Source organism: Neoarius graeffei, chromosome 18 (assembly GCF_027579695.1).
Source record: "Neoarius graeffei isolate fNeoGra1 chromosome 18, fNeoGra1.pri, whole genome shotgun sequence".
NCBI lineage: Eukaryota > Metazoa > Chordata > Actinopteri > Siluriformes > Ariidae > Neoarius > Neoarius graeffei.
The window spans coordinates 35642908-35664798 of record NC_083586.1 but is presented as its reverse complement, the minus strand read 5'-3'; the positions used below and the strand labels follow the sequence as shown (position 1 = coordinate 35664798).

The 21891-nt window shown below is 40.2% G+C and overlaps 1 protein-coding gene across 1 annotated transcript in view; it reads right to left on the bottom strand.

The window, feature by feature from the left end:
- Positions 1-402: 402 nt before the first annotated feature.
- The window catches only part of cckbra (cholecystokinin B receptor a), a 63588-nt gene continuing 42099 nt past the window's right edge, over positions 403-21891 (bottom strand). The window contains exons 4-5 of the mRNA XM_060899501.1: positions 19641-19768; positions 403-935 (exon numbers count right to left, since the gene is read on the bottom strand). Of these exons, the coding sequence (XP_060755484.1) occupies positions 403-935; positions 19641-19768 (661 nt within the window). The remainder of the gene's footprint in view (positions 936-19640; positions 19769-21891) is intronic.

Below are 21891 nucleotides of genomic sequence, written 5' to 3'. Positions count from 1 at the left end.
ATATTCTATTCATGAACGAAGGTACCATTTTGTAGCCATTATTTAGTTGACCTAAGGCAAGAGAGCTAACTGACAGCTTGTTTCATGCAGTATATCTACTGTATATCAATCACAGTATGAATGATTGATTGAATATTTACATGATTTTCATCTATGGCACAGGCACAGTCTGTGATAGGTAGATTTTGAGCAGATTTCATGAGCATTTTAGAAGAATGCGCTCAAACATTTCCTCCAAGGATCAGCATCAATACTGTTTTCTCATCACTGGCAACATCTTGAGCATTTGTTCATCACAACATCAATACATCAGCAAGACAGAAAGAGGACTACACGAACCTATTCACAAATACAAAAAATCTTTAGACCCTCAACCAATCTGGATGAACCCTTGATTCAAAGTTAACATGGCCCCACTGTGCTAACAGTGGTGTAACTAAATTTAGACATCGATGCAGCTGTGACACCAGTAACCTCATCATCACCTTCCTTCCTTTTGTGCTTGCGGCACGGCAGGATGCAGCAGGCAAAGGTGGCCAGCAGTGCCTTACGGAAGCGCACATTCATGAAGCAGTAGATGATGGGGTTGACGCAGGCTGATGTGTAAGATAGTAGCTGGATGAAGGAAATGGGAGCGCCAGAGAGGGCCCTTTGAGCCGACTGCTGGTCAAACGCCTTCCATGTGTTTACTGTATAGAGAGGCATCCAGCAGATGAAGAACATGGCAACAATGATGACCAACATACGGATCACACGCTTCTTGGCCACCAGTTTGGCTTCAGAGGTGTTGCTGCGTGGCCTGTCCGGCTTGGATGAGGCTGAGTTGCTGATGGCGGAAAGCTCCATAGCTGGGGGTTTCTTGGGAACCTGGATGTAGCAGCCATCGCTATCATCCTGGCCATGGGATACAGTGCCATTCGCACCATTTTTCATTGCTGAGAACAGAAATGAACAAAGGATGGGGAAAATAAGAAACATTTATAATAGGACAACTATCCAACCTGATCCAATTTTAGGTTTTATGTTTTGTCTTATATATGATTTCACAGTTTAAAAGAGAATTATATGAAATGTCCCAAAACTGTAGTCCTAGTGTAAGTATTATATTATTTGGTTATAAAAATTGGCAAAGCTAAGAGAAGCACAATTATCTTTCAATAGTTTATCAGATAAATGTAAACATTTTTCCTTTTTTATTTTAAGTAGTATTTGTTTGTGTAGCACAGTGGTGCAGTGGTTAGCACTGTCACCTCACAGCAAAAAGGTTCTGGGTTTGAACCTCATGGTTGACCGGGGCCTTTCTGTGTGAAGTTTACATGTTCTCCTTGTGCCTGTGTGGGTTTCCTCTGGATGCTCTGGTTTCCTCCCACAGTTGCAGATTAGGACTTGCAGATTAGGTCAACTGGCTACTCTAAATTGTCCCATGTGAGCGTGAATGGTTGTTCATCTCTGTATTAGCCCTGCAATAGATTGGCAAACTGTCCAGGGTGGACCCCAGCTCTCGCCCATAGTCAACTGGGATTGGCTCCAGCTTCCACAGCGACCCTGATGGATAAGTGGTATGGATAGAAGGGTGGATAGTATTTGTTCTTTAAAAAAAGGTTTGCTTGTTTCAACATGTCACAATTTCGCATTACCTGCATAAACTCTTCATAAACCCACATAGGCACCAGGTCATCGCAGGGCTAACACATAGAGACAAACAACCATTCACACCTACGGTCAATTTAGAGCCACCAATTAGCCTAACCTGCATGTCTTTGGACTGTGGGGGAAACCGGAGCACCCGGAGGAAACCCACGCAGACACGGGGAGAACATGCAAACTCCACACAGAAAGGCCCCCGTTGGCCACTGGGCTCAAACCCAGGACCTTCTTGCTGTGAGGCGACAGTGCTAACCACTACATCACCATGCCACCAATATGACAACAATATACCTCCAAAAGCCTTCATTACAACTGACAGAAGCCTACATAAACATTTAGATGCTTGTTGCAGTAGGCATCAGGTGACTTAAACACTGCTTTCATCAATGTCGATGTCAGGTTGACAGCACCTGAGTCAAGTGACAGATATTTGTTGACATAAGGATCAACTGTCACGATTTCACTTTATACCTACATAAGCCTTCATAACATTTGACATGAATCTACTTAAACATTTAAAGAGGCTTATTTAAGCAGGTATTAGGTAACATAAAGACGAATTTCTTCAGTGTTGATGTCAGGTTGATATCCCACCTGTGTCAAGTGATGTTTGTTGTCATATGGTTGTGTTATAACAGGTCAAAAATGAGTATCTTAAATTACATAGCATGCAAAGTAAGATTACTTGTCAGCATTTAGTAGTAATAACATGAAAACCTGCTTGATAACACAGTCACAGTAAAGGCTTTAACAGTTGTATAACACATTACTACATATGTTTTTCCCCAATCCCTTAAGTAAAGCGTGTTTCTTATTTTTGCTTTTAAGATTTATGAGTAATGCCAATGTCAATTTTATTACACCTTAATAACAGAAGTATGTATAACAGGGCTTGACATTAACAGTAGTCTGACTGTCCAAGATAATCAAATGCTTACTTCAGACAAGGTAAATCCGCATCTCCCTGTCCAATGGGACAAGTTGAATATTTGTTGAAAATCACCATTTTTATTGTAATTATTCAAGAGGTACATCAATAATGTTCCAACAAAACTAGTTCAATCGCCTCAGTGATGTGGCCATGTTATTGTTTATGAACTTCCGGTGAAGCCGAGTACAGAAGGTGTGTGAGTGTAAAAATAACCACGTCATAATGTCTAATTATAGATTATTAGACTTTGAATTCATCGAAATTGGAGAAATGGCAAACAAATACCTCCATAAAATAAATATCTGTGGTGCATCTTCATGTCATTTGGACATTCATTGTATTTTTCTTTTGTATGGTTCACATTCCATGCATCCATTCTGGCATATCATTACAGTGACGTGGCCGCTCTGATGGCTTCAGCCATCAAAGTGTCTTGGGAACATTACAGTAGTGGTTTCCCCGTTGCCTTCTACTAGATTATTATAGAGGTTTTCTCCTCTCAACCATTCACACTCATGGTCAATTTAGAGCCACTAATTAACCTAACCTGCATGTCTTTGGACTGTGGAGGAAACCGGAGCACCCGGAGGAAACCCATGCAGACACGGGCAGAACATACAAACTCCACACAGAAAGGCCCTCATCAGCCACTGGGCTCAAACCCAGAACCTTCTTGCTGTGAGGCGACAGTGCTAACCACTACACCACTGTGCCGCCATGGTACACATTAACCATCACAAATGACGTAAAATATTTCATGGGAATTTTACGACAGTGCCGAACTCACTTTTGGTTTATTTTCTTTCACAATGTGATTGTCACCCTTATCACATCCAACTTGTTTACTTTTGGCTTCATTTCATCAAAAGAAACTGAAAAAGATGATGATCCCAAAAAGATAAAATGACAAACAGAAACCAAACAGTCATATGAAAAGAAAAGGAAATGCGAGTTTCTTCCAAAGTGGCTAAAAAAAATGCTTTCTAATCTGTCTTTAAATTAATTTATACTTCAGGTTTTACTGGCTTAATCAAGATTTAACTTTATTTCCTCCAGAAACTTTGAATTTGGGTGAGTCTAAGGGCCTCTGCATGCTCTTGCGACAAGGCTTTCGCAGATAGCTTTTCGCAGACAGTTGTAATTTATTGTTGAGCGGGGAGTAATAGGCGTGCGCGATGTTATTCACCGCCACAACGCAAGGGGGCGTGAAGTCGCAAAATCGCTAGGAGTAGTTGGTGGGTGTGGTTAGTGGAGTGTTTATCCTCCGGTTACTTATAATGACTAGAACTGGAGTCGTATAGATGTACGTACTTCCTCACTTCCTCGATCAACCGCTCTTCGTGCTGCTCCATCTTCGCTCATGTTTTTAAAAATGGCGGTCGTGAAAACAAACCAAACTGGGAAAGTAGGGAAGCGGAAGTGCGTGTACAGCGGATGTAGAGTGGACCAATCAGAGCCCTCTTGTCTGCGACGCTGTCTGCGAGGCTTCTGCGGTGGTCACAATTTTTGGGAGGTGCACGCAGAGCATCTGCGAAGGGGGGGGGCTATGCAGACGCCATCTGCGATGCCATCTGCGAGGACTGCGTTGTCAGCATAAATTGGCCTTAACTCTTAAAACTGCAGCTCAGGCAATGGGTTTTAACAACACGCGCACCATAATGGGGCATTGGATAGATTTTGTTTATTGTTAGTTAGTTTTATTGAAAAATTATAAATCACTAAAGCCGAATGATTATCATAACTATACCTGTTTTTTGAGAAACTTTGTTAATCACCTTCCTTTCATTGAACTAGTAAATGCATAGTAATAAAAAGGTTATGGTCAGGACAAGTGAAAAATCTTGCTGCTTGTCCGGCTGGATGAGTGGATTAAAAAGTTAATGTCGAGCCCCGTATAATTTATTTTTTTAAACCATAGAATGATGGAAATGAGGCGGCACGGTGGTGTAGTGGTTAGCGCTGTCGCCTAAGGTCTGGGTTCGAGCCCCGTGGCCGGCGAGGGCCTTTCTGTGCGGAGTTTGCATGTTCTCCCCGTGTCCCTGTGGGTTTCCTCCGGGTGCTCCGGTTTCCCCCACAGTCCAAAGACATGCAGGTTAGGTTAACTGGTGACTCTAAATTGACCGTAGGTGTGAATGTGAGTGTGAATGGTTGTCTGTGTCTATGTGTCAGCCCTGTGATGACCTGGCGACTTGTCCAGGGTGTACCCCGCCTTTCGCCCGTAGTCAGCTGGGATAGGCTCCAGCTTGCCTGCGACCCTGTAGAACCGGATAAAGCGGCTAGAGATAATGAGATGAGATGATGGAAATGAGGAGACGTTACATCATCATCATTGTGTGATTCTGATGTACCAGTGCTACAAATAGGTTGCTGGGCATTCAGAAGTATGTGAGTTATTATACATTTTATAACACAATGTTATTTCATTTACAGTAAATCTGTCACTTTACACAGCTGATATGATCGTGACATCAAAATTGAAGAAAGCAGGCTTGATCACAGCTGAACAAGAGTACATTTGCAATGGCTTCAACCAATAAAGAACCTTTACATTCGCTAACTGTTGGAACAGCTAACACACAAGCTTAAACAAACTTAAAGCGTGGCAAACTGATCCTGTTTCCACTTGAAGTTCATTTGTCTTTAATCTGGTTTGAGCTGGTTTGATTTAAATGGACAAGGTTCTGGACATACTGCAAACATCTGCTTTTTCACTTGCAGTCACTGGCTAATCAGTTTGAAATAAATGATTTGCTAATCAGCTCAGGCTGCAATACACATAAAAATGCAAATCAAATCAGCTATAGCGTTCCCCATGTATAATGAGACCTTATGTCAATAAAGCTTGACATCAGAATGGAAGAAAGCAGTCAGATGTCATGCAGGGCTTCTGTAACTGTCAAGTGTCCCTATGAACACCATTCTTTAGTGAAGTGTTAGCAGAATTCCTTATCCATCTATCCATTATCTGTCGCCATTGTCTGTAGCCAAATTGTGGCTTGAACAGTTGGATGCATATAGATGACTTGCAACCATGTGATCAAAATGTGCTACGTCATGATGGTGGATATACAAAGCAACTAGGATGGCAGCCGCTGAAAGCGTGCCTGTAAATAATGCTGAATTTTCTCAGTATTACCACGATTTGAACGATCAAGGTAAAATAGATACGTGTGATTTGGACTCGTATTTAAAAAAAGTCAGGCTTTTCTGAAGATAAGACGCTTCTACTGACCATCAAGTACGAATACAGGTCATTTCATCCCATGACCATTTCGTCCAAAGCCTATTTCATACGCACTATCAGTTATTTTATATTTCAATTATTTGTTTGTTCAAAAAAAGGACGAATTGTCAAAGGAGTTTGACTGAAGCAAAACACATTTTTGTAAAGCAAATGAGTGCCATAGTGTGGATCATGTTAAATCTTTAGGCGCTGAGCAGTGCTATCGCGGGGGCTTCATTCGCGAATCCCAGGCTGAGGTGTGGCCCTACTGACCCGAGACTGTGCTCTTTCCAAGGGGGAGGCTTAGAGGGAGGTGCCTGTCAAATTTGGCTTTGCTGCAAGCTCCGTTGGCCGAGTTATTAATTTTTAAAGCCAGCTGGATCATGTTAAATCTTTAGGCACAGAGCAGCGCTCTCACGGGGCTTTCATTTGTGAACACCAGAATACCTGAAATATAAAATAATTGATAGTGCGTCTGAAAAGGCTTTGGACGGAATGTCTGAACTATTGGACGAAATGGATATTGGACGAAGTGTCCTGATCCCCTCATCTCCTCTCTGTACTAAGCCTCAGAGTTTCCTCACCCTCTTTCCAAATCACGGATGGAATTCTAAAAAATTGGAACGTGCCATAGTCATGAGTACTGTTGTGACCACAACCATATACAGCACAAAGATATGGCATAGCTAAAAGAACGCTTAAAGCAGTGGAAAAACTAAGAGTTGCACACACGTGACTGTTTTGTATGGAATGTCGCTTGACTCCGCATTTGTATCTCCACCAACATGGCCGACATCCGGGTTTCTATTTTGCTTTGACATCACTTGCAAGTCAAGGATATGCTTGTATAACGTATAGCTAAAATATATCTGATTCTTCCTGAACTTGTTTGGATTTAAATGTGGATCTGGATTCAAATCTGTTTTTAATGAATCTTGTGTACATTTACACCTGCATAATCCCCAAGGCACACAAAAACAACCAGGTGTATAAACAGTCACATTCCCTTTAATTCAGACATTGTACACAGTAAAAAATGGAGTGTCAATATTGCAGTGTAAACCTATTTTCCTCTGGATAGAGTAGTTATAACACTATGCAGAGTAAAATCGTCTAAATGGTAGTGTCAAAAGTGAGAGTTAATTCCCACTTGCACACAACGACAAAATCTACTCTGCAGGGTGATGATTCCCCGCGAAAATACAATATAGAGTCAGATTAACTCTGAAAATCGTACACTATAGTGTTAAATATTTTTACACACCTCATTGTTAATTTTGACACAAAATAGAGTAAAATTAACTCTAAAAATCTTACACTGGCTATAGAGTAAGTTTTACACTGATTTTGAGTGGGACCAAATGTTATCTGACAGAGTTAAATTCAACTCTTAAAGAGTAAAATTGACACTATGATTTTTACTGTGTACTCCTTTAAATCAGGGGTTCTTGAATATTTTGCAGCCAGGGATCCTTTTACTTAGAAAATAAATTCCATAGACCTCCTCAGCACACATGTTGAAGTTGATGTTATATTTAGACTTCAGTTTTTTTGAGTTACTGAGGTTTTGATTAAACCAATTCAATTCAGGTACCCAGTCAAACTGACTACACCTATAGGAACTCAATAATAGGTATAATAACTTTAATAATAATGGGTTGTGGTTTCTCAAAACATCACTGACCCCTTGGCAATGCTTCATGGATCCCTGGAGTCACTGGACCCCACTTTGCAAACCTAACTTTCAGGCTTATTTTGCAAATTGCGTTAATGATGATTATCAGCCTACTTTTTATTTATTTATTTATTTATTTAGTCTTGGCTAGTTTCTGCCTGTTTCCTCATCACCTAACATTTACCCTGTCCCTGTCCTAAAGGTCTGAGTATTGCTATATTGTTTGTTTGCTACATTGGTTTTAATACAGCTATAAAACCCACACACTTGTGTCCATCTTTCAGCTTTATGTTGGGTTTATACTTTTTAAACAATATCATTATTTCAACTTTATTTGCTGACCTCAGAATTACTTTAATATTAAACATTATCAAACAGATATAAGAGAATTGACTATAAAATTATTCCACTAGAACCAATTCAATTCAGCAATAGACAATGTCACAAAGCACCTTGACAGAAACCCTGTTGTAGCTCGAGATGTCTAATGCACAAGCCAGAAGCGACTCCCTGAGACAACACAAGGAAGAAACCTTGAGGTGAACCAGACTCAGAAGGGAACTCCAAGTCATTACTCTTGCACAATTGTATACTATAAAGTCAAACAGTCTTAAACAAGTGTGTTGAAAGGATGTTCAGTATGAGCATATTGTAAATAAGTGTCCTGAGATGAGCATAGGACAGTGTTTATGATTAATCTATATTAGAATAAATATGGAGGTGATTATAGGAATTCATGCGTGCTGATTGGTCGAGAAATTCAGACTATTTCTCGATAATCACCTTCAGCGACTCGGCAAAAAGGCGGCCAAGCACTTTGTCACTATAAGTGAAGAAGAATTACAAATGATGAAAGAAAATGCTGTTCCTAAAAGCACTAAAGATGCTACAAAGTTTGGTCTAAAACTATTCAAAGGTAAGGTCGAATTGTGATTTATTTTATCGATTTTAAAACAAATTATTTTATGTGACTCGGCATAGACAAGTGAGACAAGTTTCAAAACTTTTCCCACCTTTAATGTGACCTATAACCTGTACAATTCAATTGAAAAACAAACAAATTTGTTAGGGAGAAAAACATTTAAAAAAAAAAAAACGTACAATAAGCTGGTTGCATAAGTGTGCACACCCTTAAACTAATACTTTGTTGAAGCACCTTTTGATTTAATTACAGCATTCAGTCTTTTTGGGTCGGAGTCTATCAGTCTGCCACAGCTAGACTTGGCAATATTTGCCCACTCTTCCTTGCAAAAGCGCTCCAAATCTGTCAGATTGCGAGGGCATCTCTTGTGCACAGCCCTCTTCAGGTCACCCCACAGATTTTCAATTGGATTTAGGTCTGGGCTCTGGCTGGGCCATTCTAAAACTTTTTTGAGGTCATTGTCATGCTGAAAGATGAAATTCCTCTTCATCTTTAGCTTTCTAACAGACACCTGAAGGTTTTGGGCCAAAATTGACTGGTATTTAGAACTGTTCATAATTCCCTCCACCTTGACTAAAGCCCCTGTTCCAGCTGAAGAAAAACAACCCCAAAACATGATGCTGCCACCACCATGCTTCACCGTGGGTATGGGGTTCTTTTGGTGATGCGCATGTTGTTTTTGCACTAAACATACCTTTTGGAATTGTGGCCAAAAAGTTCAACCTTGCTTTCATCAGACCATAACACATTTTCCCACATGCTTTTGGGAGAGTTTGTATTTTTTTTGCAAAATTTAGCCAAGCCTGGATGTTTTTCTTTGACCCTACCTCATAGTCCAGACATATGTAGAATACAGGAGATTGTTGTCACATGTAGTACACAACCAGTACTTACAAGAAATTCCTGCAGCTCCTTCAGTGTTGCTGTAAGCCTCTCGGCAGCCTCCCTGACCAGATTTCGTCTTGTCTTTTCATCAATTTTGGAGGGACGTCCAGTTCTCGCTAATGTCACTGTCATCCCATATTTTCTCCACTTCTTGATGACTGTCTTCACTGTGCTCCATGGTATATCTAATGCCGTGGAAATGTTTTTGTCCCCTTCTCCTGACTGATACCTTTCAACAATGAGCTCCCTTTGATGCTTTGTAAGCTCTCTGTGAACCCTGGCTTTTGCTGGAGGATGCAACTGAGTAAATGTCTGAACTTTATTTGGGGTTAATTAGAGTCATTTTAATTGATGGCAGGTGTGAACCCAAAAAGACTGAATGCTGTAATTAAATCAAAAGGTGCTTCAATAAAGTATTAGTTTAAGGGTGTGCACACTTATGCAACCAGCTTATTGTACGTATTTATTTTTTATGTTTTTCCCCCTAACAGATTTGTTTTTCAATTGAATTGTACAGGTTATAGATCACATTAAAGGTGGGAAATTTTTTGAAATTATTTATTGTGGTCTCATTTTTTTACATCTGAAAAAACTATCATTTTAAAGGGGTGTGTACACTTTTTATAGCCACTGTATGTGTGAAAAACAATGACATATTTAGACACTTTGTGTGTTGAAGTGATGTTTTTTTTTTTTTTATTCCATGAGCGAAAGATGGGGCGGCATGGTGGTGTAGTGGTTAGTGCTGTCGTCTCACAGCAAGAAGGTCTGGGTTCGAGCCCCATGGCCAGCAAGGGCCTTTCTGTGTGGAGTTTGCATGTTCTCCATGTGGGTTTCCTCCGGGTGCTCCGGTTTCCCCCACAGTCCAAAGACATGCAGGTTAGGTTAACTGGTGACTCTAAATTGACCGTAGGTGTGAATGTGAGTGTGAATGGTTGTCTGTGTCTATGTGTCAGCCCTGTGATGACCTGGCGATTTGTCCAGGGTGTACCCCGCCCTTCACCCATAGTCAGCTGGGATAGGCTCCAGCTTGCCTGCGACCCTGTAGAAGGATAAAGCGGCTAGAGATAATGAGATGAGATGAGCGAGAGATGACAGTGACCTTGCCCATGCGCAGACAGATAATAAGAGTTTTTCCCTCACTGGAAAAAAATACTTTTTCTCTCATTGTACTGTATACCAAATGGTTTTGGGGAAGTGCAAATATTTAGGGTCCAAATGAATCCATTCACAACAGCACAAAATGGGTCTACACTACAACCATTACAATCCATTCAAACCCTGCGTTGTGCAAATTACTGCACCGATACAATGAATTGTATCAGAGCTATACCTTATAGCTGGAGGAACACGCAACACCACTCCAGTGCTTTTACTCCCCTTTGTAGAAACTGGAACCGAGAGATTTAAATTGATGAGAACTCAGGCAATATGCAAGTATAAAGTATTTACCAAAATGAGTACTCAAAGAAATTCCCTTTGCAAGAAAGGATTTTGATAAAACCAATCCATCTTTAGAGACAGAATCACCTAATAAGAGCTCATAATCCAAAATAATGCATAATGCATCCACAGTGCTGCCAGTATTGCTGCGCATAAGAACCGAAAAAAGCTGTTTCTGTATTTCCATCATCAGAATGCCATTGTTTGAAATTATTAGCATGAAACAACATTCATGCAAAACGAGTAGGAACATTTTTTCCTTAAATGAGGTTGTGATATTTTTTTTAATTACCTACATTGGACCTTTGTAACACATTCATTAGCACTGCATAAATTGTTTATAAGGTTGTATTCTTTATAAATTTTCGATATGAAAGACTTCATAAAGCAAGATTTGTCATCAATTTTAAGAACTAAATGGTAGAGTTTATCATTACATGAAAGAGATGCAAGAGTAGAACACTCAGTTATCATTATGGATTTACTGACATCAGTATTGTAGTTTTTATCATTATCTTACAATTTATTACTTTGTTTTACTAATCACGTCAATAAATCTTTGGGACATGCATGAATTATCCATTCCATTATTATTTATTTAGCTGACAATTAGGCTTGAAGTGGTTCAAGAAGCCATCAATTTTAATTCAGTTTTACTTATACAGCACATTTAACTATAACTATAGCCCTTGTCACAAAGCAGCTGGAGAGAAATCCCGATGCAGTTTCTTATACGCCATAAAAGCAAATCTATTAACTCTTCCGTAATCAACTGAAATATGGCATGACATATGAGGCATTGTTTCTTAAATGAGGGAAACTATATCGAAATAATGCTTTATTTTAGCTTTTCATGCAAATGACCCACTAGTACTTGACTTACATAGATTCTAATTCTGTCTGTATGAAGTACATACAATAACTATACCTAACAAAATGTAACACAAGTGGATATGTCACTCACTGGTGGGCAGCACAGTGGTGTAGTGGTTAGCACTGTCACCTCACAGCAAGAAGGTTCTGGGTTCAAGCCCAGTGGCCGACGGGGGTCTTTCTGTGTGGAGTTTGCATGTTCTTCCCGTGTCTGTGTGGGTTTCCTCCGGGTGCTCCGGTTTCTCCCGAAGACATGCAGTTAGGTTAACATGGGGTGGCTTTGGGCTGAAGTGCCCTTGAACAAGGCACCTAGCCCCCACCTGCTCCTCGGGCACTATAGCATAGCTGCCCACGGCTCTGGGTATGTGTGTGTGCTCATTACTCACTTGTGTGTGCATTTGTGTGTTCACTACTTCAGAAGGGTTAAATGCAGAGGACAAATTTCACTGTGCTTAAGTGTGCATGTGGCAAATAAAGGCTTCTTCTTCTCAATTATATGTCTCAAAGCTTAATAAATTTAATGTCAGGGAAGACAAAATAACAGCCTTAACCATTCTCAACAACTAACAACATTCTCTTTTCTCATTTCTCTCTTTCAATGCTAATGTCACCCACAGGGTGCGATTTGTCAAAAAAAACAGAAGGGGGGATGTTTTTTTTTAAATCATGAAAGGTCACAAAATTAAGGTAACAATAGGCTAACAGCTCAATAACATCCGATGATATCAAATGAATAACACTAAATGAAAACGAACACTAAACCAGAGATAGTAAATTCATCTTCCCATCTCTCTGACTAAATACACGAACACTAACACACAACAAATTCGCATTGCTTGTCGCGTTGCTGTGATGTTTCTCTCCCTCCAGATTAAATGGACAGTGACTCGAAAATCACTAAAATACATGAATACTAAATGAACAGTTTGCTCTGATGGCGCAGTTCACATTGTGCCCAGCTTTCCGATTTAAACTGTTTTTTTTTCTCATCCTTATACTTCCTGTTTCATGCACTGTAACGGATTTGCTTATTTAGTAATTTTAATACAGAATTTACTTTGAAATTATAATCAGACACTCCAACGCCCCCCCTAAAAAAAAAATCGGCCGTGAAAAAGGCGGCATCCGCCAAAAGGCGCGCTGTTTGCATCCCTGCAGATACATTGATACATTGTAGATAATAACAATATCTTTGCGTTCTCATAGAACGCAAAGATATTGTTATTATCTACAATGTATCTATTTGCTGGGGACGTTCGTGAACATCAAAGCTGCCACTTCGGGTCATTTTGAAAGTGAGTGCGATGTAGACCATAGAAAACTGTGTCACAACATGCCTGTCATGTCAACTTTTTTTTTGGTTTGTTTGTTTTATTGACGGGGTTGTCCCCGAGGATTTTTTTTCAGCAGAGATAAAAACCAGAGATGATCCCCACCATCCCCCCCAGCAAATCGCACCCAGGTCACCCACCATTTTTTTAACAAAAGGCAGATATAAATCCTCCAGCCCTCATCAAAAAATAATCATGGAATGCTTATGAATGTATTATGAAGGACCAATGTAGATAACCTTCAGATAAAGTGTGACGAACATGGAGTATTTAAGTTAGTCGTTCAGCAGTCATTAAAAAGCTTTGCTACTTGACATGAAAATAAACTGTACAAATGAAAAAAAAAAAAAAGATCTGAGATGTCAATGTGTAACACACACGCACGCACGCACACCCTGACGCCTGTAGGCCAATTGGCCTGTCAGTTGCCAGTGAGCACACTTCATTCACCACCAGCTTGCTAGGCCTGTCACGGCTTCGCCAGACAAACAATCATATCACCCAGAGGAAACCCACGCAGACACAGGGAGAACATGCAGGCTCCACACAGAAGGGCCCCAGTTGGCCATAAGGTTAGAGTCCAGAACCTTCTTGCTGTGAGGCAACAGTACTGTAAAGTAACTACCATTGATTATGCCTTTTTTCCCCCCTTTTTCTATATTGATTGCTTTTTCTAAGTGATCAGTAACCAAACCACACTACAACTAAAGTTTCTCCTGATTATATATTCATACATAATTGCCAAAACGTTGTTGTTGTTTGTTTGTTTTTTCCTTTAGTGAATTATTAAAGCTTCTAACCCTTTTTGGTGCACAGTAGGGAGGCTTTTCATTGTTTGGTCCAATTAAAATATTTGGCTGCTGTATAGAAGGACATGATAGCATTGGATAGCACTGGATATCACATCATTTTCTGAATGTTGTTAGCTAATAAATGTTATTTAGCTCATTGAAATAACATTTGAAGTTAGTTGGTGTATCACTGGTGAGCATTAGTTTACACCAGGTGGCATGGTGGTGTAGTGGTTAGCACTGTCGCCTCACAGCAAGAAGGTTCTGGGTTCAAGCCCAGTGACCAACAAGGGCCTTTCTGTGTGGAGTTTGCATGTTCTCCCCATGTCTGCGTGGGTTTCCTCCGGGTACTCTGGTTTCCCCCACAGTTCAAAGACATGCGTTTACACTCTCAAAAGAGATGTGTTAAAAACAACACATATTTAACACAGCGTGTTTATATAAGGACAACACAGTGTTAATAAATGTGTTGAACTCTATAACACAGTAACTGTGTTGAACTATTTAACACACGTGTGTTAAAACAACAGTTTGTGTTTTATTTATTTATTTAAATAAATAAATAAAACACAAACTGTGTTGTTTTAACACACTAGTGTGTTAAATAGTTCAACACAGTTACTGTGTTATAGAGTTCAACACATTTATTAACACAAACTGTGTTGTCCTTATATAAACACGCTGTGTTAAATATGTGTTGTTTTTAACACCTCTCTTTTGAGAGTGTAGGTTAACATGGTGCGGCCATGGGCTGAAGTGCCCTTGAGCAAGGCACCTAACCCCCCAACTGCTTCCTGGGTGCTGTAGCTTAGCTGCCCACTGCTCTGGGTATGTGCATATGCTCACTGCTCACTTGTTTGTGTGCATGCATGTGTTCACTGCTTCAGATGGGTTACTGTAAATGCAGAGGACAAATTTCACTGTGCTTGAGTGTTCATGTGACAAATAAAGGCTTCTTCTTTAAATCACTTCTATTCAATGTCTAATGATGTTCATTACAGAAATGGAATAAATAAGCATGACTGCACTGTTAGTAGTGAGCCATAGCAAAGTCTTGCCTAAATGTTCAGGTCGTTTAGTTTAACTATATACTGTAGCTGCAATTTATGTATCATAAAAAGAAAAGTCTAAATGCCCACCATGTTGCTGGTAATCACAGTTGTAGGTCATGTTGTACCACAGCATCTGCCAAATGCGTTTGTAGAGCTAGTTCTGTACAAAGTGACCTACAACTCTGATTACCAGCAACATGGTGGCTGTTTAGATTTATTCCTTCATTTTCTATGCCTGTTATCCATTTTGAGTTGTAGGAGAAGCTGGAATCAATCCCAGCTGACATTGGGCGAGGGGCAGGGTACACCATGGACAGGTATCCAGTCAATCACAGGGCTAACACAGAGAGACAGACAGCTATGGATCCCTTGCATATGACATCACACATCACGTGATAATTTCACCCGGGGGACAATCAGACACCGTCCTTCGTGTAAGCAAGGCTTAATCTGTCTTAAATATGATTAATTTTTGCACTGTTTTTGGTTGTTCAAATAGGGAAATATAAAATATATTAGCATCTCCCTGCTATCAAGAAAAATGCTAACAAAGAAGCAAATGCTTCAAGAACAACAAAGAAATTAGTGGTTAAAGAGAATATGACAAGAGGATTTAAGCCTGAACACTCCAGAGAAGTTTGTAAATACTTGCGTTTGTAGTGATCACTTTATTTCAGGTAAGAACTTGTATTTAAAAATATTAGAAAGTCATAAGTGAGTTTGTTTAAGAATCTCATTTTATTCACATTCGAGTTAGCTTCTACATGAAAGTGTTTGATTTTCTGATAGGTGAACCAACTTCCTTATTTGACATGGAAAACCCAGATTGGGCACCAAGCAAACAACTCGGACATAACTCAGTAAAAAAAAAAAAACAACAAGGAGTGACATGCATAATATATCCTGAAAGAACAGAAAAGATTAAGAGCAGAGACCACTGAAGCTTTGCTTCTGTTAGCAGAGGAACCCAGTCCTGTGCAAAATGTCACCATGGAGCTGGAGTATAGTAATGAACCTACAGTTTGAGAGAGTTCTACACACAGACTGAACTTTATAACAGCTGCATGCATGTGAAATGGAAATAAATCAACTAAGGCAGGAAAACTATTCCGGATAAAATCGTTATTGTCCGTTACACACTGATCAACCTGTGTGACTCAGTTGTGTCTTTTGAATAGAGAATAAATGAAGAGGGAACTGAACATTGTGAGGAACGGCACTGAAAACCTGAGTTCAGTGCAGCCTCCAAACATGGTCGCTCCAGACTACAATCCCCAAGAGTCACAGCACCATCTGTCACCTGACTTCTAAATGACATCACCTGTCTCCAATCCACCAGTAATCACCTTGCCTATAAATACTCAGCTCTCACAGCCAGCCAGTGCGAAGTATTGTTTAGTGTCCTGTACCTGACTTTACCGAGCTGTTTGACTTCTGCCTGATTTCCAGTTTTTGGCCCGTGTTTACATTTAGCCTCAACTTCATCATCTCACTTTCCCTACTGTTTACCGATTGACTGACTGCCGCCCGTCCCTGACTATGATTCCCATTCTTCTATTCGGCTCTGGGTGAGTTTACGATGCCCCCACTCTCCCCTGTGATGCATCCATAAGTGCTTGCATTCTGACAAACATTACCATTTTATTGAAATTATTATTATTACAAGGGTGATGACAGTTATTATATAACTATAGCTACAACTGGAATGTGCTGATTCTGTTAGCATTTGTAATTATTGTACCATCCACTATCAGATAAAATTAAAATAAAATCTTACAATATTGTTTGAAAGTCTACAGCAAGATATTTAGTTATTTTACAAATGATAACACTTCAGATATTGTTTTAACAATAATAAGTATCAATGTATAAATGATAGAGTGCAAATAGCTCTGTAACTAGATGTCCTTGGGGTTGTTGAGACATGGAGGGCTGGGAATACCATCTAGCCAGGTAGTAGTCCTTTGAGAGTAAATGACTACTTTTGGGAACATTCTGTTCCCAAAAGCTGATGTCGGGAAAAATTCTTTACACAAAGAAGGTTTTCTTGCTTTTGTAGATGATTTTTTTTTAACTGACCTTCCATGTCGGGACTCTGCAGGGGAAAAAAAGGTACATTCCAACATCTATGTAGCTAACGCAAGGCCACAAATCTGCACCGTCACATCAATTGTGTTGAGGAATTTTGTACGGCTCATAACCACTAAAAAACTCCAATTTCCGCTTATATCTATCCTTTGCTTCTTTCTGACTTAGATTATCCAAGTACAGTGGTGCTGAAGTTTGTGAACCCTTTATACATGGTCATTTATTTATTGAGGAAAATGATCTAATATTACATATCTGAGTGGCAAAAGTATGTGAACTTCTAGGGTTGGCAGTTAATTTGAAGGTGAAATGAGTCAGGTGTTTTCAATCAATGGGATGACAATCAGGTGTGAGTGGGTACCCTGTTTTATTTAAAGCACAGGGATCTATCAAAGTCTGATCTTCACAACACGTTTGTGGAAGTGTATCATGGCACGAACAAAGGAGATTTCCGAGGACCTCAGAAAAAGCGTTGTTGATGCACATCAGGCTGGAAAAGGTTACCAAACCATCTCTAAAGAGTTTGGACTCCACCAATCCACAATCAGACAGATTGTGTACAAATGGAGGAAATTCAAGATCATTGTTACCCTCCCCAGGAGTGGTCGACCAACAAAGATCACTCCAAGAGCAAGGCGTGTAATAGTCTGCGAGGTCACAAAGGACCCCAGGGTAACTTCTAAGCAACTGAAGGCCTCTCTCACATTGGCTAATGTTAATATTCATGAGTCCTCCATCAGGAGAACACTGAACAACAATGGTGTGCATGCCAGGGTCGCAAGGAGAAAGCCACTGCTCTCCAAAAAGAACATTGCTGCTCGTCTGCAGTTAAGATCATGTGGACAAGCCAGAAGGCTATTGGAAAAATGTTTTGTGGACAGATGAGACCAAAATAGAACTTTTTGGTTTAAATGAAAAGCGTTAGGTTTGGAGAAAGGAAAACACTACATTCCAGCATAAGAACCTTATCCCATCTGTGACACATGGTGGTGGTAGTATCATGGCTTGGGCCTGTTTTGCTGCATCTGGGCCAGGACGGCTTGCCATCATTGATGGAACAATGAATTCTGAATTATACCAGCGAATTCTAAAGGAAAATGTCAGGACATCTGTCCATGAACTGAATCTCAAGAGAAGGTGGGTCATGCAGCAAGACAACGACCCTAAGCACACAAGTCGTTCTACCAAAGAATGGTTAAAGAAGAATAAAGTTAATGTTTTGGAATGGCCAAGTCAAAGTCCTGACCTTAATCCAATCGAAATGTTGTGGAAGGACCTGAAGTGAGCAGTTCATGTGAGGAAACCCACCAACATCCCAGAGTTGAAGCTGTTGTATATGGAGGAATGGGCTAAAAATCCTCCAAGCTGGTGTGCAGGACTGATCAACAGTTACTGTAAACGTTGAGTTGCAGTTATTACTGCACAAGGGGGTCACACCAGATACTGAAAGCAATGTTTCACATACTTTTGCCACTCACAGATATGTAATATTGGATCATTTTCCTCAATAAATAAATGACCAAGTATAATATTTTTGTCTCATTTGTTTAACTGGGTTCTCTTTATCTACTTTTAGGACTTGTGTGAAAATCTGATGATGTTTTAGGTCATATTTATGCAGACATATAGAAAATCCTAAAGGGTTCACAAACTTTCAAGCACCACTGTAATCCGGTAGTAGAGCTTTTGTAGCTGTAGTTTTCTTCGGACACCAGCAACAGACGTCAGACATCTTCGCTTGGCTTCAGTATGTGAACAGTATGTAAACAAAGTTCGCTTGTCCCCCAGGACTAGGGTAGCAACGGTCGTTAATGTAAATGTGATGTCAGGACAAGGGGTCTAGTCACACTCGCATTCACACCTAAAGGCAATGTTGATGAGCCAGTTGACCTAATCTGCATGTCTTTGGACTGTGGGAGGAAATCCGAGCACCCAGAGGAAACCTGCACAGGCACGAGGAGAACAAGCAAACTCCACATAGAAAAGCTCCAGTCAGCCACAAGGTTCGAACACAGAACTTTCTTCTTTTTGTGAGGTTAGGGCCTCTGCATGCTCTTGCGACAAGGCTTTCGCAGATAGCTTTTCGCAGACAGTTGTAATTTATCGTTGAGCGGGGAGTAATAGGCATGCGCGATGTTATTCACCGCCACAACGCAAGGGGGCGCGAAGTCAAGAAATCACTAGGAGTAGTTGGTGGGTGTGGTTAGTGGAGTGTTTATCCTCCGGTTACTTATAATGACTAGAACTGGAGTCGTATAGATGTACGTACTTCCTCACTTCCTCGATCAACCGCTCTTCGTGCTGCTCCATCTTCGCTCGTGTTTTTAAAAATGGCGGTCGTGAAAACAAACCAAACCGGGAAAGTAGGGAAATGGAAGTGCGTGTACAGCGGATGTAGAGTGGACCAATCAGAGCCCTTTTGTCTGCGACGCTGTCTGCGAGGCTTCTGCGGTGGTCACAATTTTTGGGAGGTGCGCGCTGAGCGTCTGCGAAGGTGGGGGGGCTACGCAGACACCATCTGCGAGGATTGGGTTGTCAGCATAAATTGGCCTTAACAGTGCAAACTACTGCACCACTGTGCCACTCCTATTTATTGATTTATTGAAAATATATTTGTCAGCTTAGTCAGTTAGTGAGATAATAATAATTTGGCCCCGAGATGTATAGAGATCGTAATCATTACACCAACTGTGTGACATCTTGCTTAAAAAAAGCATTCTGTTAGAGATACTTTAAAAAGCATTTTCAGTCCATTTCAGTAGATAGTTTTACTTCTCACCTCTACAGTCATTCTTCTGCTCCAGCTCAAATTGAATTCCACGGTAGAGCTCTCTGGAGATAAGGCCATATGCAATGATCATTACCACACCTGGGATGAAGAATAGAATAAAAAGCAGCAAGACATACCTGTGAGAAAGACAAAAAACAGATCAATAAACAAAATGAAAGAGAATTGAATCAATACAGACTTTTAAAAAAGTAACTACGTTCCCGTGCAGATGTAAAACACAAAAGCAGTTATCAGATACAGTGCTCGTGTCAGCTCAGTTGGCCTTATTGATTACTAAGAGCTTTAAAGAGTTATTGAATTAGTGTAATCATCCACCTCCAGGCACTGACTCAAGCAGGGGTGCAGATCCGATGTCGGGATTGGGGGGGGGGACACAAAAGTGATTTTTTTTTTTTTTTGCCCGTATGCAACTCATACCATGCAACCATAAATCACAACTTCGTAGAGGCTCGCCACATCATTCAAAAAGTACTGCACAGGGAATCACTTGAGTCACTCAAGCATCAGAAAGGGAAAAAAAACAATAAATGCTCAAGAGTACTGGCAGTATTGGGAGCAATCTACAAGACAGCTACCAATAAACATCTGTCTTGACATCTGCTAGAGCTACACTGAATCAGGGTTTGTATCTAAAAAAGACACAAAGCATGTTGGTGTTATTATTGCATTGCAGTATTCAAATGACACCGTGGGAGGCCTGCGTGAATGCATCTCCGCTGGTCCTTTGCGCTCTTCTTTTTCATCTCTCTGACGTCTTTGTGCGTTCATTTGATCTCAAACACACTTGTCTTCCTGTTTCATACATGGCTTTCAAATTCATCACCAGGGCCCGAGCAATCAAAGCAAAACTGTCTCAAAAGGGCTTCAGGACATGGTTGATGAAGGTGCTAGAAAATGATCGTTGATGATCCGAAAGCTTCTTTTGTCTTATTTTAGCATCATTCAATGCAATCTCAAAGCTTTGCATTTAGGCATCAGAGGCATTGAGCTTTTCATATTCATTTCATAATCGCTGCAGTGTCTTTAATGCATTCACAACCGGCAAGGTGAGTTCAGGGCCCCTGCACAGGGGTAACGGAGATCTCAAAGTGCTGATGGGGAAGCTGCTCCGTTCTAATCCAGATACATGTAATACCTAACATCCAGATGGGTCAAAAACAACCCAAGAAGATCATCAAACACAACTGATGGTGCACTGCATGGCCAAGTACCGTATTTTTCGGACTATAAGTCGCACTTTTTTTCACGGTTCGGCTGGCCATGCGACTTATACTCCGGTGCGACGTATATATGTTTTTTTTTTTTTTTCACCGCGGAATAACTGGAGCTGATGCTGAGTCTGACGACAGCCACGCAGAAGAAGAGGAAACGGCGCTTCATCTGCCGCTGGAGGCAGAGTTGTTCAGAAGCGACACCGAGGATGAGGAATTCAATGGATTTGCTGATTTGGAGTGAAATCATCAGCTTGATAAACTTGATTGGCCTGTGTTTTATTATTAATGATAGGCCAATAGTTATTTAAATAAGTTATGTAGTGATTTTAGGCAGTGCTTAATTTGTGAAGTGGGAGGTCCCAGAACGCAGGAGGTGGGTGGGTCCGGCGACTCAAAAAAAAAAAAAAAAAAGGCGGGGGATGGTTTACTATAACTTTACGCACATGCGCTTATTGTGTGTGTAAAATAATAATAATAATAATAATAATAATAATAATAATAATAATAATATCAGACATTATGATCTTAGAAAACGCTTTAGTAAACAGTTACAGACAGTAATATGTCGTGATATTATATTATAAAATATTAATTTTTATTAGTCTATATATTAAATTATATATTACATTTATCTTCTAAAATAACAGACTGTACTCATCACAACCGGTTTATTTCACCATTGGAGATCAGATCACACAAGACATGAGTTAAGTGACTCATTTTAAGGATTTAGGTAGGGGATTTAAAAGCGGTTGTTGTTGTTGTTTTTTCACTAGACGGTTGTTTTTACTACCGTACCTGTCTTTGGAGATGATATACCTATAGCCTACTTGACCTCTGATTTGATGAAATAAAATTCGACAAAAATGAAGAATGACACTCCTCGATGATGACTACAGCTTTAATAACACAGATGAAAGAGCCATGGGGCGATAATAAGCCCTACCGGTAAAAATATTCTAAAAGCAAACTGATTAATGCATCAGTAATAGGCTACTAATATTAGTTATAATAATAATATAGGC